This window comes from Protopterus annectens, chromosome 12.part0 (genome assembly GCF_019279795.1).
Source record: "Protopterus annectens isolate FY-2018-M chromosome 12.part0, PAN1.0, whole genome shotgun sequence".
NCBI lineage: Eukaryota > Metazoa > Chordata > Ceratodontiformes > Protopteridae > Protopterus > Protopterus annectens.
The window spans coordinates 622,617,331-622,635,615 of NC_056746.1; the positions used below are offsets into that span (position 1 = coordinate 622,617,331).

Genomic DNA, 18,285 nt, shown 5'->3' on the forward strand with positions numbered 1-18,285 from the left:
CCAGTAGTGGAACACACAAAAGGATAGAGCAACTGTGAGGCCTTGCCAACACAACTGAGTTCATTAGGCTGCAAACAAAATCTGTGTACTGAGGTGGAGTTTAGGAAATATGGGTAAGAGATGAGTCAGAGCCTTGGAACCGAAGAGCTTCAGAGTCAGTGCCGAGGTCAGATGCCATCAGATCTGGCAACACATAGTTGAATAGGATGAAAATAGACAACACTGGATATAGCGTCATACATTTACTCAGTGCTGCTGGGTCTCATCTGACTCCTATTGCGATCCTATGGACAGCCGGCATGATCCTCAGCGTCTAAAAGACAAGAAGGAAATGGAAGTAGATCACTAGGGATTTCTTCTGTATCACACACACACACACACCTACAGATAATTTAGACTTATCAGTGCACCCACCTCATATCTCGGTATGTGGGAGGAAGCCAGTGTATCCAGAGGAAACCCACATGAACGTAGAGAGGACATGCAGACTCCATACAAAAGACACCCCTGTCAAGACCTAAATCTCTTGCTGTGAGGTGACAGTGCTACTCACTGTGTTACGCAAGCTATACATTAGTTCTAGGAAATTTAAGATAATCCAAAATAAGAATATAGTACAGGTAAAAGGAAAACATGCCTGTCAGGGCAATGAACCAAATAACTGCTTCATATCATAAGAACTATTTAATAATTGCTTTCTAAGAAAATAACTATTCGTTTGAAGTCAGACAGCATTTGATTATTTACTGACTTTATTAAAACATGTCTCAGCAATAACAAGAACAAGGTTAGTTCAGAAAATTAATGTAATGCATTCTGTGGGGTTGCAGACAATACTTGTATTGATATCCCGGAGTGATTAGGTGTTGAGTCTTCATCAAAGTCTTCCAGGACCTGACCAACTGCAATAAAAGAACAGTGCAAATTAATTTATATACAGCATGTGCTACTTTAAGTAAAAGAAAAAAATATGCTACTTAGGAAGAAAAATACATGTTATATAATAATGTAGAAAGTGAAAAAAAAATTGGAATATTAGATAATGCATTTTATGGCAGCCATCCAAGATTATGTTTTAGTACAAATGGTAACAGTTCATTCTTCTTTATGGACTTCATTTCTAAGGTAGTGGGTAGTAAGTGGTGGGCTTTAACACATTCGGCAGGATTCACGATGGCTTGCACGGAGTCTAAGAGTAGTGTAAGACTCCATGCAGCCATCGCGATTCAGGAACAGCCTGAATGTGCGTGTAAGAGAGCACCTAAAACGGCTCTTACACGGACAGGGCGTGGATATGTTACTTACCTCACTTGCAGCCAAAAGGCATGCAAATGAGGTAATTTCGCAATCCGGGAAGCAGAAACCTGCCAATGTAAGAGCCGTGTTATCTGCAGAAATGTACTCAGTTGATAACTGAGTACTGTTCTGCAAATAACACAATGGAGCCTTGTCAGCTCCAAGTAAAGGTTGCAAATGTCCCAGGCAGCATGCCAATGGCCAAATATGTGGCCACTGGCAACGTACCCTGATGCAAACATAAAATAAAAATGTTTTTTTTTTTTTTTTTTGGCGATCGCTGATGTTTAAACGTAGGGCAGCATCGCGCAAACGGGCTGCGCTATAAAAAAAACAGAAAAATAAAAAAATTAAACCCACAAATGTGGGTTTATGCAAAGCATGAATTTACAATGGAAGGGAATAGCAGGCTAAAACAACATGGCCACCGAGAAGGGGTTGCTAAGGGGGGGAAGCAGAGTGTAAGACATGTAACTAAGCATTAGTAGACAATCCTATGTAAATGAGTGGTAGGATAGTGAATCGTACTGTTACATAGGAAATGAGCACATTCCGTGCAGTGTAGGAGTAGGATAAGGGGAAGTAACAGAGTAGGAGATAGGTGACATCACAGGGGGGAATGTATGAAAGGAATGCAGCTCATTGGAGCACAGTGGCATGTGAAAGCTGTCAGTCACACATCACGGAAAGAGGAGTGTCAACAAGTAGGCATGGGAAAGCCAAGAAATGGAAGGTGTACACTATGGATAACACCAAAGTTTCTTGCTGGGCGTGCATGCGCGTGTGTGCGCACTGGTAGGCACGAGTAAGATAGAGTGCGCGCGTGTAAGCGTGAGTGCGCATGCTTAAGGCAGAATACGCATGTAGGAGCCTGTTTAAACACCTGAAAGCTTGTTTGCGCTGGTGTGCGTGCATTTTAACCTGAATAAGCAGATTCTAGTCCGTCTAAGCATGTGTGTGCGCGTGTTAGCCACTGTGAGTGTGTTTTCGCTGGTATGCGCGTCGCTCCCCCCTGAGGAAACAGAAGGGAAAAGGGAAGCATTGGAAATAGTAGGAAGCTAGCAGGGATTACTGGCAGAGCTAGCAGGTGAAAACAATCAGAAGAAGGCAATTACACAGGCAGAACAGTAGCCCAGCCCAGCACTTAAAACTCTGCAAACAACAGTGCAGAATGTTTCTCTCAAGAGACACTGCAACAGAGGAGTAAGCTATTAGAAGTGAAAACTGAAAAAGCTTCACTCAGACCAAAAATGCTAGGGGCTGCCATAGCTGTTATAAGGAGACATATGCAACTTGCTGAGGGTGGTGACTATGCAAATGCTGCCAGACAACCCACAGTGAGGAGACAGAGAAGAGTGTACAGGCCCAGGGTCACCTACCAGGGGTTACATGAGGTGGAGATAGTGGAGCGCTATAGAGTGGACAGAGACCTCCTGCAGCAAATTGTTGAGCTGTGCAGGCCATGCCTCACACACAGAACCAACAGAGGGGAACCCATCCCAGTGGAAACCAAGGTATGTGTTGGCCCAAGAATACTAGCAACAGGTACCTTCCAGAGACCAACTGGTGATATGATGGGGATATCACAGGCATCAGCATCCAGGGTACTGCACCAGTTCCTGGATGCCATGTCAGCACACGTCGGTGATCATGTATATTTCCTCAATTCCCGTAAGGTATTGGCCAGCAATATGTGTCTCTTCCAGCAAATAGCGGAATACCCTGAGGTAGTGGGTGCAATAGACTGCACGCATATACGCATCAAAGCACCAGCTGGTGAGCGGGGTAGGACCTACATTAACTGCAAGGGCTTCCCCTCCATCAACTGCCAGGTCGTGTGTGATGCCCAGGGCATAATAATGAATGTGTGTGCTGGCTGCCCTGGAAGCTACCATGATTCCCATATCTGGCATTTGACGCAGCTGTACCAGACATTTGCCAATGGGGACATCCCACATGGTCACTTAGTGGGGGATGCTGGCTATGCATTGGAGCCGTGGCTGAAGACACCCATCAGAAATGCACACACACCTGAACAAGAACGCCATAATGAGGCACACGCACAAACACAAAATGTAATCGAGCATGTGTCTGGGCTGCTCAAGTCACAGTTCCGGTGCCTGGACACATCTGGTGGAGCCTTGCAGTACTCACCAACTACATGTACCCAAATTGTCATGGTATGTGCTATGCTACATAATATGATTCTGCGAAAACAGCTGCAGAAGGACCAGCATAGGGCTGGGCCAAACAGCCCCCCACCATTGCCAAGCCAATCACAGGCAGAGCGTGACTCAGAGGAGGAACAACCTGAGCCTGCCCCAGTAGGCAGAAGGAGGCGTGTCCAGTATGCCTTGGCCTTGGCAAAGCAGCAACGCATGGCACATACACTGGCTCAGTAGGAACCCAGGAAATGATACCTCTCTCTGACTCACACATATAGTAAAAGGGATGCCTAAGTTGATACAACCTGCTATCAAACATGTACAGGGAGTGTAGTATGTGCATCCAACATAGACAGCCCTGCAGCACCACCTGAGGCATGATTGCCATGTGTTAAGTAATGTAACACCATGTAGTATATGCAAACTTGATGACCCTGACTAACATCCTACCCTCACCAAGCATGATGCCACAATATGAAGACGAGATGATCAATTACAATAATTGGCTTAAGTATTGCTGTTAGTCAAAGGGGATCCAATGCGTGCCAGCCTGAGATGACATGCTGAGCAAGACACGATGCTCCACCTGCTAGGGATGGCGTGCACCTATCAGTCCTGGCCTTTAGGATACTGGCAAAGGCTGTTGTCACCCCCACTGTGCCTTGAATAGGTAAGGCTCAAAACACAAACCCACCTCCATAGGTATCACAAGGGATAAGAACCTAGATGTAATGCTACCCAATGCCAGATGTCTAAACTGCAAGATGCATGCAGTCTAAACTCCCCTCAGCATGGAGAATGTTGATATCTGTCCTGTAACATAAAACTGGGTTAAGGCTCACAAGAGCACCCTAACACTACCAGGTTACACCTCATACCATGCTTTACAGCCCCAAAACATGGAACAAACTACAAAAGGAGGGTGACTAGCAATAATTGTCAAGGATAACCACACCCCCATGTTGGTACCACAACAAGAAGCAGCATGGACTATCCATGGTCAAGTAACAGTGGCTAAGACTGCCTGCCAGTTTGTAGCCTGCTACAGGCTACCCTCCTAATGCCAGGAACTGCACTTGGCCTACGTTGGAACACATGGAAATATCAAGCTCTCCAAACAACATTATATTGGGTGACTGAAAATACTCAAACATAGACTGGGAGCATTATTCCAGCTCCAACACTCTAGGCCAAAGGTTCCTAGAATCCATAAACCAATATGCTCAGGAACAACGTACCACTCCCACAAGAGGGGTAAGCATACTGGATGTGATAATCAGCAACATGGGTTCTCTATGGCCAGATGAGAAGTGTATCCCTCACTGGTAAGATCAGACCATAGAGTAATCACACTGGATATTCACATCCTGACCACAGTCCCTGGCCAGAAAACCACAGTGAAAAACATGTGTAAAGGAAATGTTGCACTCCTCCAAACTGATGTGGAATCCATTAAAGGCCCTGTGCCTGTGGAAAATATGGGCGACACCTCAGAACCCTTTATAAATGCATTCTATGAACACTGTCAGGAATGCATGGATTATGCAATCCCAAATAAAACCAAGGCCCAATACCATACACACAGGCATCTGGCATGGTGGACCCCAGCCATTACCAAACCATGCAAGAGAATGAGGAAGCTACTACATGATAGAGCAAACCCAAAAAGGGAAGTAATCTCTGATCAGTATTATGGCAATAAAATATGGCCACTCATAAAATCCACTAAGGCCAGCTACAACAAGTTGAATCTGTGAAACTTGGGCAATGTTACACCTGCCCCATGTACACAGACAACCCCCTCCTCCCCCCAAGAAATACAAATATATGTGAGAGATGCAACCATTTATCCAAACTGGAGGCTGAGCTCTCTCAACTCAGTACTGTCTAAACTAGACAGGAGGAGAAGGTAACCACACACACCACAAACCCAGTCTCACATAGACCTATCACCACTGCAAACCAAAGACATAAACACACAAAAACATTCCCGGAGGCTCTAATTAAAAACCAACAATTCAACAGAGGCCTCCAAAGCAGACACCCAAGCAACCACTACTCACAAACATAGCACATGCAACACATAGTACACAAAGTCGGTGTGCCAAACAGTCACAGCCCGTAAGGACAAACAACATGCCTGATACACTTGTAATAGGTGACTCCATAGTCAGACACACTGATGTCCTGCTCACCAGACTGAACAAGGAAAAGGGTACAGTAAGCTGCCTGTAGGCTGCTACAATCTGCCACATAACACAAGCATGCAGGTCACTCCAAAGCAAGTACAAATATGACCCAGTCATTGTCCATGCTGGTGTGAATGACCTGAGACATACCTCCTGGACTACATGAAAAGAGACATAGAGGAGCTCTCCGATTATGTAGGCCAGGCCGGTATGACTCTGACCCTGAGCAGCATCCTACCCCCACCAAGAATGATGCCACAGTACAAACACAGAATGATCAGCTTTAACAATTGGCTCAATTACTGGTGTCATTCCAAGGGGATCCAATGTGTGTCTGCTTGGGATGTCATGCTTGACAAGCCACATTGCTTTGCCAGGGATGGCTTGCACCTGCCACCCCTGGGCGTCTGGATATTGGCTAAGGCTCTTGCCACCTCCATAGTGCCTTTTGTAGGCAAGGCTGAAAAGACAAACCCACCTCCCTAGAAAACATTAGTGGAAAAAACATAAGGGTAATGCTGCTCAATGCCAGAAGTCTAAACCTCAAGATGCACGCTCTCGAGGCCCTCCCCAGTATGGAGAACATCGATGTCTGTGCAGTGATGGAAACCTGCATCAAGGCTCCTGAGAGCACCCCAGCACTACCAGGTTATACCTCATATCATGCTTTTCGGCCCCAAAACCTGGACCAAGCCACAAAAGGAGGGGGAGTATCCATATTGAGAAAGATACCCACATGTCCAGGTTACTGACAATGCATGAAGCATCAGAGACCATCCATGTGCAACTAACCATAGGCAAAACTGCTGTACAGTTTGTAGCATGCTACAGACCACCCTCTCAAACCCAGGAATACCACTCAGCCTTCCTGAAGACACTGGAGAGTATGAATGTCTCTCCAAATACCAAACAAGGTACTCACAAATTACCACATAGGTGGTAATCCATTACGTATGGAAGAAGTAATCAGGGACCTAGAGACACAAGTGGACAGTAACCCCACATGTGACACTCACATTGCCAACATGGCTAGGATGACCACCTATATTGGCCACCTTATCATGAAAGGATTCACATCTACATCAAGAGAGGTCATTGTGCCCCTATACTCTTCTCTTATCAGGTCCATAATTGAGTACAATGCCCCATTTGGGATGTACCTTACCCGACACCTGCAGCAGTTAGAAAGACCTCAAAAGTACTTCACCAAGAAAATAAAGGGTCTCAAACAGTTGTCATATGCTGCCTGGCTGACGACACCCCAGCTGTATGCAGTCACATACTGCATACTCAGAGGCGATGTATGCCCGATGTACAAGGCCATGTCCAATACAGAATCGATGGACATGCTCCACCTCAGAAAATCCATATCCATCAGAGCCGCGAGAGCAAGAGATGTCAACCTCAACACATAAATAAATAGGATGTGCTGGAGGGACAAATTCATAACCCAGAGGCTCCCTACACTCTGGAACAGAATCCCACTCCATGTTTGGCAGAGCCCCTCACTGGACTCTCTTCAACAGGAATCTTGCCAAGTGGATGGGAGATCGTAGATTTACACTGGGGGGTCTTCACTGTGTCATGTCTAGATAGAGGCACAGTAAAGTAAACCCTAAATGGGCATAATATTCACATAGCAAGGGGTGGCAAAAGCCACACACACTCTGGCTAGGCTTATAAATGCCCTAGGGCAGATAGCCTAGTATGAACCTATGAAGATACAAATTGTACAGGACACTAAGGATAAACACAAGGCTTTCTTAACTGATGGTAGGAACCTTGTTGGGAATTCACAGATATGCTCTGAATTACCAAATATTACAAACAATACACCAAACCCACACACATTGCCAACATCCAACCTGACAGGTTCAGTGCAAACCCCCCCCCCCTAAAATGCCAAATATCTATCCCAGCAGAGTGCTGGCCCCCTGACATTGCAGATGCTGAGGTAACAGCCGGCATCTTCAAAGCAAAACACACAGCATCAATGGTACGAGATGGTGTCCTGGGCTGTGTCCAACATGAACTCCAAGAAGAATGGAACGCCAAATAACACTACTGCTCAATTTCAGCCTTACCACAGGATATGTACCCAAAGAGCAGTGTACAGCAACAGTGGTCCCTCTCCACAAAGGTGGTGCCTAAATGAATACTGCAAACTATCACCCCAGAATCCTGACAAGTTTGGTCTGCAAAGCTATAGAAAGGATCATCATGGACCTCAGAAATAAAGATATTGGGGACCTACAGACACTGGACCCTACCCAGCGTGGCTTTCTTAAGGGCAGATCCTGCCCCTTCAACATGGTTGACTCATTTGAAACAGTCATCAAGGCCATTGATGAGGGGAATGTGGTCCACACAGCCTATCTGGACCTTGCAAAAGCCTTCCATACAATACCCCACGTGTTCATTATAGATAAGCTCACCAGCTTAAATATAAACCCCTATGTCAGTAGATGGGTTGCAAACCAGCCCAAGGACAGAACTGACATGGTCAGAAATGCTGCAGCCATGTCAGACTACAAACCAGCTACAACTGGCATCCCACAAGGCTCGGTCCTGGGACCTCATTTGTTTGGTATATATTTCTCATAGGCACAGGCCAACATGGAAGGACTGTGTCTGAACAAGTTTGCAGAGGACTACAAACTGGGCACCATATCTGACCCTCCAGCTGACACAAACATCCTACAAAAGGGCCACATAGAAACAGACAACTGGTGCCAGAGACATGTCATCAAGCTAATTGCAGAAAAGTGTATAGTCATCCCCTGTGGATAAACAGTAAGTGCCCACCAATTACCACATAGGTGTTAACCCATTAAGTACTTTAGAAGTAATATGAGACCTGGGGACACAATTTGATAGATATCTTGCATTTGACAACCATGTGGCTGTAGTGGTTACAGAAACATGTTATATACCCACCTAATCATGAAGGTAGTCAGATCTAGATCAGGGGAGGTCATCGTGCCTCTTCAGTCATCCTTCATCAGCCTCACAATTGAGTACAATGGCCCCTGTGGGATGTACCTCAGCAGACACCTCCAGCAACTGGAAAGACCTCAAAAGTACCTCACCAGGAGGATCAAAGAGCTCGAACAGATGCCATGTGTTGCCTGATTAAACAAACTGCAGCTCCACACAGTGCCATACTGCCTGCCCAGAGGCAATCTGTGCCTGATGTATAAAGCCATGTCCAAGCTGGAATCAATGAACATGCTGCACCTTGTACAATCCGAATGCCAGTGAGCTATGCATATGAGAGACCTGAACCCCAGCACTGACATACGTAGGACATGCTGTAGTGATTGATCCATAACCCAGAAGCTCCCTCCACTCTTGAGTAAACTCCCAGTACAGTTTAGCCAGAGAGTCCCTCATTGACTCTCCTCAACAGGAATCTTGATGAGTGGATGGGAGATGGTAGGTTTATCCTGGGTATCACTGTTATGTCACGGGTAGACAGAGGCACAGTATACTAACCTTGAAATATGTCATGTCAAAATGCAGTTACAATGTGTGTTGAAGGACAAACACACTCTCTGACTAGCAGTAGAAATGGCCTAGGGCACATCGCTAGTGTTTGTCAATGTCCACCCAAGTTGTGGAATACACTACCAATGTTGGACAAGCCTGGTTTAAGTAGTCCATATCCGAACAAAATGCAATATGGTCATATGTGCACAACTGGCCCTTAACCAGTCTGGTGTGCTCACTACGAATATTTAAAGCAGTGATAGGACTGAAACCCAGGATACTGTCCACCACAGTGAAAGTACTGAACCAGTACACTATACGATATTACAGTGTTTGGTCAGTATGAAAGGATGTTGACAACTGTATGCAAACTATCCCATGGAAACCCTGCAGGCACATTATAATCCCTGTTGGGTTCAGACACAAAGCAGTTGGGCAGTAAGTACACAACATGACTCCCAACACACAACTATAAATGTGAAATATTGTTGAAGTTCACACACAACCACAAATGTGGTGGACTGCAGATTTCAACATATGGAAAGCTCACACTGGGTATGCATGCACACTTTGATAAATGAGACATATGTCAGGCAACAAGCCATGGAAAGCCTGAACTGGGCATGCTCACACACTTAGGCCATGTCTCAATTTAGCAGTTGGCCACACATATCTGGTATTTGTATGTGTTAATCCAGGAACCAACCACAATACAGCAATCTGCCCAGTGCACACAGTTAAAGGACTACAGAGACATAAGTTAAATAGTGGATCCCTCTCATATTCAAACATCTTCCACAGATACACAAATTGTTCATAGAAACAGGGAAAGCTATGGCAATAAAGACCTGCAAACAGTTTACCAGCAACAAATATTGTGCATCTGAAAATTAAACATATGGGTGTACAGGTCAATACTAGGCTGTTTGCCCCAGGGAATACAAGCTTAGCCAGAGTGTGCTTGGCATCTGCCTCCCCAGTACAGTAGGCTACTGTGCCTCTGTAAAGTAGGTCACAGAAGGCACCGTTTAAGGCTAGTGTGCTGTGCCTCCGTCAAGCAGGGACACAGTGGAAATCCCAGGGGTTGAATTTGCAATGTCACATCCATGTGGCTGGTGTTTGCTGGAAGAGGGTTGGCGAGGACTTATAACAGTAATTGGGTGTCAATTACAGACTGAGGGGAGCCTTATCTGCAGTATCTGGACAATTTCACTGTCAACACTTTGACGTGATGAGTTTGAGGGATTGAAGTGTCATGCCAATACTGTTCAGAGGCATCCTCCCTCTGTGGGATATTGCTCTGTAATGTATTAGCTCCCTCCTCCTGTTGTACAGCTTATATATGTCTGGTGTACATCAGACAGGTCTCCTGATGTGGAGGAGTCATGGGTTTATTTGGGATAGCATGATCAATGCAAACCTTCCAGATGCTCATAGAATGCTATTGTCAAGGATTATGCAGAGTGGCCTGTACAATCCCCCAGCATGGGTCCTTTGAAGTCTTCCACCCCAGTCTTCACAAGTGCAAAGTCTGCTTTTGATAAATACTTTGTCTGCAGTGACTTCCTTGCCTGGGGGTGGGGATGGGATATGGATGTCCAGGGAAAGTTGGGTATGGTCAGATATTAACAATGGTGGCCTACCTCTGGTGTGGAACATACAGTCCCCATGTTGCAGATGGTCAGGTCCAATATGTATTCCCCCTTGTGATTGTGGTGAGTGGTCCTGCCATAGCACATGGATTCACAAATTGTAGTGGCTGTAGGGTGATGTTGCTGAGGCCTGAGTAGTTCCCCCACACAATATACCTGTACCTGACGTTAACCACTGTAATGGTGTATGTGAACACCTTCATATCCTACACTGTTCCCAGGGAAGCAAAGTGTGTGTCCTGGATATGGAAGGGGTGGTCTGAACTGGTTGTGTTGTGTGTTACAGGTCCTGTGGTCATGAAGCATGGTATAAAACATAACCTGGCAGTGCTGATGTGCATATCTGACCCTAAAGTAGGCGGCTGTTAATGCATATATATGCTATCCCCCTAACTGACAGATAGTAATAGATGTACATACTTCTATATAAATAATGATGTCAGCACCCTATAAATACTGCAGGAGAAATACAGATACCCAGTAATTCGAATAGCGAGCTCAGCTAATGCGTCTCTCTCAAGTGTCATAATATAGTTAGGTAGGGGTTTGAATCCTGCAAATGCTGAGTGTGTGTTTGGGTGAGGGGGTTTAGTGTATGTGCAATTCTGTGTGAAAGAAATGTCCCTTTTGGCAACTAGAAGAACACACTACATGATGCACATTCCTCTTTCTAAACACTGATGTTGTCAGCACCCTATAAGTGCAGCAGGAGAAGGAAAACCTCCCAGTAATGCAAATAGCGTGCTCTGCGAATGCATCTCTCTCAAGTGTCATAATATAGTTAGGTAGGGGTTTGAATCCTGCAAATGCTCAGTTTGGGTGAGGGGGGTTAGTGTGTGTGAAAGAAATGTCCCTTTTGGCAACTAGAAGAACACACTACATAATGCACATTCCTCTTTCTAAACACTGATGATGTCAGCACCCTATAAGTATAGCAGGAGAAGAGAAACCTCCCAGTAATGCGAATAGCGCTCTGCTAATGCGTCTCTCTCAAGTGTCATAACATAGTTAGGTAGGGGTTTGAAATGCCATGTGTGTTTTTGTCACACAGTTTGTCCATGTGTGTGGGGTGTTGCTCTTAATATTGTATGACATATCAGTAATGTCAATGCACACATGAGGTATGTGTGTGCCACATAGACATATGTACCTGTGACCTTAAATAGTTCCCATGTCTGAAGCCTGCTTCATGTGAATACATGTAATTTGCATTACACAACTTTATGACTGTGGTTTTCTGTGCAGGGGCTGCATTTGGTATGTGAATATACAGTCAGAGTAGTCTATGGTGTCATCTTACCAGCGAGGGATACACTTCTGGTCTGGAGCATATGGTCCACATGTTGGTGATGAACAGGTGCAGCATGTTTTCCCCTCTTGTGGGAGTGGTAACAAGTTGTTCCATAACAATTGAGTGTATGGATTCTAGGAACCTTACACCTAGGGTGTTGGAGCTACAGTAATGCTCCCAGTCTATGTGTGGGTAAATGAAGCTGCCCAATATATTGTTGTTTGGAGACACCTGCAGATATTCATGTATTCTTAAGTAGGCCAAGTGGGTTACCTGGGTTTGGGAGGGTGGTGTATGCCAGGCTATGAACTGGAAGGCAGTCTTACCCACTGTTAGTTGCACATGGATAGTCTCTGATGCTTTGTGCTGTGCCACCAACCTGGAGGTGTGTGTATCTTTGATGAATATTGATACTCCCCCTCCTGTTCTGTTTGGTGTAAGTTTTGGGGCCAACAAGCATGGTATGAGGTATAACCTGGCAGTGCTGGGGTGCTTTTGGGAGCCTTGAACCAGGATTCTGTTACTGCACAGATATCGATGTTCTCCATGCTAAGGACAGTTTCCAGTGCATGCATCTTGAGGTTTACACTGCTGGCGTTGAGTAGCATTACTATTAGTTTCCTATCCCTTGTGATACCTATGGAGGTGGTCTTGTCTTTTGAGCCTTGCCTAAAAAAGGCACTATGGGGGTAGCAAGAGCCTTTGCCAAAATCCGAAAGCCCATGGGTGACAGGTGCAAGCCGTCCCTAGCAAAGCATCGTGGCTTGTCGAGCATGTCATCCCAGGCTGACAGGCATTGGATCCCCTTTGAATGACACCAAAACATAAGCCAATTGTTGAAATTGATCATCTTGTCTACATATTGTGGCATCATACTTGGTAAGGGTAAGATGCTACTCAAGGTCAGGGTCATTCCAGTCTGGGCCACATGCTCAGAGAGCTCCTCTATGTCTCTTATCATGTAGTCCAGGGAGGTACGTCTCAGGTCATTCACACTGGCATGGACACTGACTGAGTCATACTTGTACATGCCTTGGAGTGACCTGTGTGCTTGTGTTATGTGGCAGATCATAGCGCCCGACAGGCATCTCATCATGACCTTCTCCTTGTTCAGCCTGGTGAGCGGGACGTCAGTGTACCTGACAATAGAGGCACCTATTACAAGTGTATCAGGTGTGTTGTTTAGCCTTACATGCTGTGACTGTTCGGCACACTGGCTTTGTGAGCTATGTGTTGCACGTGTTCTGTTCTGGGGTAGCGGTTGCTTGTGTGTCTGCTTTGGAGGTGTCTGCTGCTTAGGCAGAATTTTATTTAGAGACTCCGAGTATGTTTTTGTGTGTTTATTTGTTTGGATTGCTGTCGTGGTAGGTCTATGTGAGACTGGAATTGTAGTGACTGTGGTTTCCTTCTCCTCCTGACAGGTTTCGCCAGTACTGAGTTGAGAGAGCTTAGCCTGCAGTTTGGCTATATGGTTGCATCTCTCACATGTGTTGGAATTTGTTGGGAGGAGGAGAGGGTTGTCTGTGTACATGAGGCAGTTGTAACATTGCCTCTAGATTCCCAGATTCACCAGCTGGACTGGAGGAGATTGACAACTGACCTTTGGACATGCTAGAATAGTATTGGGAATTCCTTTATAATTAACAACAAAAAGGGCCAATGGGGAACAAGGTACTCAAGGTGAGTTTGTGAGGGTATAGTGCTTTTAATTTGTTAGTGCTGGCATATATAAATGCTTTAGTGAGCAAGTGCCACGTAACTCAAATGCAATATGTTACAGGTAACTTAAATGCATAAATGACAAACAGTAACTTTCTGTCAAGTGAAACAAGGAAATACGTACAGTAAGCAATGCAGATGTCACTAGGGATCCACAGAGGCGCTGTAAAGCTGCATTTCAGGTGGAATTAGTGTTTCAGGGAAATAACAAGCAAACAAGCATACAAACAAAGCTACATTCAGCAGGCCTGGATCTAATCTATGCTACAGCAAACAAGGTGTACCAATTTCAGTAAGAAAGAGTTGAAATATGCAGACACTATAAGCTTTTAGCCAGAAATTCCCAGCTCAGATGGGCAGAGTCCAGCCTCTCCTCCCACAAGAGTGCAGACCATGAACCTTCGTAATGTAAACTAACTGGCCTGAAGCCCAAGTGCTTAAACCAGAACTAATACACATTTAGAATAACAGACACTGAGCCCTCAATCAGCAGTTCCCAACTTAGTAGGATGTATGATACCTGTCCTGCCACCACAGTATCCCTGACATTTAATGAGACTCACCTCCTGTCATAGTTAGTTGTGTGTTTTGGGGCTGTCAATCATGGTATGAGGTGTAACCTGGTAGTGCTAGGGTGCTCTTGGGAGTCTTGAACCTGTTGTCTATTCCTGCACAGATATCAACATTCTCCATGCAGAGTAGAGGTTGTACTGCATGCATCTTGCGGTTTACATGTCCATCATTGAGTATCATTACTTCCATTTTCTTATCCCCTGTGCTACCTATGTAGGTCGCCTTCTGTTTACAGCCTTACCACCAGAATGCAAAGATGTGCAGACATTACACTATGGTAATTAATAGGGGTGTACCAAACAATACAATGACAATCATACTGTTAATGCATCAGGCATGCTGGGATATACCCACAATGATATCATTACACTGTACAGTTGACAACATGATAATATTACTACACTTCTATGTAGTCACCCTGTGCATCAGAACCATGTTAACCGGTCCTGCATCGATGTTACAGATTGCAGGAGGTGGCACAGTTTCATCATATGCACAGGGTGTGTACTTGGTATGCCTGAGTCTGCCACTGATACAACCAATCGACATGTATGTGTGTGTGTGTGTTAGTGAGGGACAACCGTACAAGATGCAGTGTGTGCGTGTATGTGTTAGCCCTAGGTGTTAGCATTATGCATGTGTGTATGCATGCACACAGTTCCACCTCATGGCTGCCATATACGGGTGTTTGTGGACAGCCACAGACTGTACCTGCCAGGTCATACAGATCACTGTCTCTGGCCACGGACATGGTACCTGTGCCTGGCAGGGGTGCTACGGACAGTATCAGGTACTAAGCCAGACTGGGTACTGTCATCAGAAGCAGTTGGTTGATGACTGGAGACATGTCCCTGCTGGGACTGTCCAGAGCCACATGCACGTGGTCTCCTAGGGTAGTTTGATGACAGCACAGACCCAGCATTGTTGGGGCTGGTACTGGCATTATGGGAGCGGCCACGGGTTTGTTGTCGTCCGCAACGACTGCCAGCTGCTGCTGTTACTGGCATACGTCCACGTCGACGTCTCAACCGTCCTGCATTGCCCTGGCTCATGGACATGTATTTGTGGAACAGATCTAATGTGTCTCCACAACGTCTGTCAATGACCTCGGTGAAATTACGGATGGCAGCCGCAACGTCACGGATAGTGTCATTCATAGCAGTGCGATGTGCTCTCAGCTCCCTCAGACCCTGTCTGGTGTATCGTTCCATACGAGACTGTGCCTGCATTACAGCCTGGAACATAGCTGAGGTTGAAAGACCTCTGTGGGCACGTCCGACAGGGGCAGTATGACCACGGATGCTCTCACGAGAACCCCTGGACATCTGCCTGTGTGGTACCATGTCAGGACTCTGGCCATGGCTGCTGTGAGGGGATGCATGTGCCACTGATACCACATTACCCTGGTCAATGCCCACTGTATGCTGTCCATCACCTAGGGATATTGGTGACAATGGATGTATTGGCAGGATGACTGTCCGCATTGATGGGGTTGACAGCTGTGTACTGTCGATTGACTGACCAACAACGGACCTTGGCACACCTCCCTGTGCCATTACAAAGGTATCATCATTATCGCTATCCCCAGCAGCGGATTCAGGTTCCCTGCTGCACACCGCCAGAGCAGCACCAGAACCTGTGAGAGGAAGACAGGAAACACAGTTTACAATGTGTACACAATGTTACCACAGATGCACACGGGCACATGCACACATGCACACATGCACAAATGTGCACATGCACACATGGCCACATGCACACATGGGCACATGTGCACATGCACACATGCACACATGGGCACATGCACACATGCACACATGTGCACATGCACACATGGGCACATGCACACATGGGCACATGCACACATGCGCACATACACACATGGGCACATGCACACATGCACACATGCACACATTTACACTCCTCAGTACATGAGATACAAACACACAGACACAAACACACCTGCAATCAAACACATAGCAATACCATTTGAGGGTATTATTACTATTATTATCATTAGTATTAAAGGATTGTTATTACACACTCACCAGCATGGATTGGCTGCCTTGCTGTTACACCAGAGGGACCTGCACAAATAAGACATTTATTGTCAGTGGGCACAACTGTGCCATTGATACTGTGAGTATGATACAGTTCAGTAGTACAACAGTTGGCTTTCACGGGTCTACTGCCGATATTGAGAATATCAGTCTTGCACAATAATTACCAGGATAACAGCTACAAACACAGTACACACCTCACACATGCATAAACTACCAGTGTAGAGAATAGTCAACTATAGATATGGCATGTTACCTGCACGCTCCAAGTCCTCATGCTGGGTGCCTCCAGCATCCATCATTACACATGTGTACAGATGTTGTTGTTGTTGGGCTGGAGCCACAACACTTAGGAGGAGCCCCTCCAGTCTGGTGAGGGGGGGTGTATAGCCACCCCACCACCTGTGGCAATCTGTAGCCTGTGAATATCAAACGCACGCTGACGGACATTTCTAATTAAATCACTGCAGTGATGGCTTACCTGCTCATATGTCCGGTTATGCATGCCTATGTCATTTACCCGACGGACAAGGTCTTGCCACAGTGCAGCCCTCTCCTGCTGGTTCTGGCTGGTGCGGGAAAAGAGTGTGGCAAAATCCCGCACCAGGCTCTGGTGTATCTCCTCTTCCTCTGCAGCAGAGTATGTGGGGTTGCGCAGGTGCACCATTGCCCTGGAAGGAAAAGAAAAATATGTGAGCAAGTGATATGGCACACATAATACTCTACTGTAGTGATATCACTGAACTGCCATATATAGCATCTGTCTGTCTATTGGGGGATACACATGTAAATGACCACATATCAGTGCTCAGCCAACAACTGTGTGACAGTGCCTGGCACACTCCATACAACAAACAAGTATACTCCAGCAGTCAGCACACTGTTTAAGGTCCAATACATAGCCTCACACTGGGGGTTTGTATCAAGGTAATGTATGGGGAACATTGACAACCCATGCAATGCACAGTACAAATTTCACTGATAATGCACCGTAGTCTTTGTTGCCATAACCATACCTACACCACAGTCACATACAGGGAACCACAGCACAACATATGGCAATGTAGTATGTTTGTATCCCAATACCTGACACATCTTTCTCTGGCCTCACACCAAGGACACACACTACCATGACAGACACAAAGTCATGCTGAGCAATCACACCATTACAGACCTTGCACACAGTCAGTGGCACACTCATTCCACCTCACATAGTTGGTAATGCAATGAGTACATGTGTGTGTGCATTGTGTCATAGGCAGGTAGTATGTTATTGGCCCTGGGCCTACAGCAGCATACTGTTATGCTACCCTGCTCCTTGGAACACATGTAATGTGATTGTACTTGCCCCTGTCAAACACAGGGTGACTCATATGGCATACTACCTATCTGCATAACATTCAACAAGGGTATGTCTGACATCTACTAATGGGGAGCCTTTCTTCTTAATACTGGGTGGTTTACTCCAGGGTATGGCTTATTTGTGGGTAGGAACCTGTACCTCCACCATGTGCTCTTTACTGCGGTGCCAAGGATGACAGACATAGGTCATTTAGGCTGGGGATATTGTGAGGTGTTACCATGGTTGTTGGACAACTGTTATGGGTGTGACTTAACTATGTATATCCAGCAGTGGTAACCTCTGTGAAGGGAGTTTGAGAGGCACTCTATCTGTGGTTTTGTCAGTCACTCTGCATAGGTAATGTGTTTGAGTGCATTATCACTGTTTGTTAGGTATGACTGTGTCCTTCTCCCTTTCTGTAGTTGTCATGGGAGGTACATACCGTGTAGGACATTGTGAGGTGTACAGGGGTACAGTGACCTACATTTCACTAGCTGACACACCATTTC

At 45.8% G+C, this 18,285-nt stretch overlaps 1 protein-coding gene across 3 annotated transcripts in view; it reads right to left on the reverse strand.

Annotated features, from left to right (window-relative positions):
• Window positions 1-734: 734 nt before the first annotated feature.
• IQCK (IQ motif containing K) overlaps window positions 735-18,285 on the reverse strand; it is a 1,183,927-nt gene continuing 1,166,376 nt past the window's right edge. For 2 of the 3 annotated variants that reach the window (XM_044089750.1, XM_044089749.1), the window contains one exon: window positions 735-902. In XM_044089750.1, the coding sequence (XP_043945685.1) occupies window positions 789-902 (114 nt within the window). In that variant the 3' untranslated portion in view covers window positions 735-788. The remainder of the gene's footprint in view (window positions 903-18,285) is intronic. The other variant, XM_044089752.1, reaches the window with a different exon arrangement.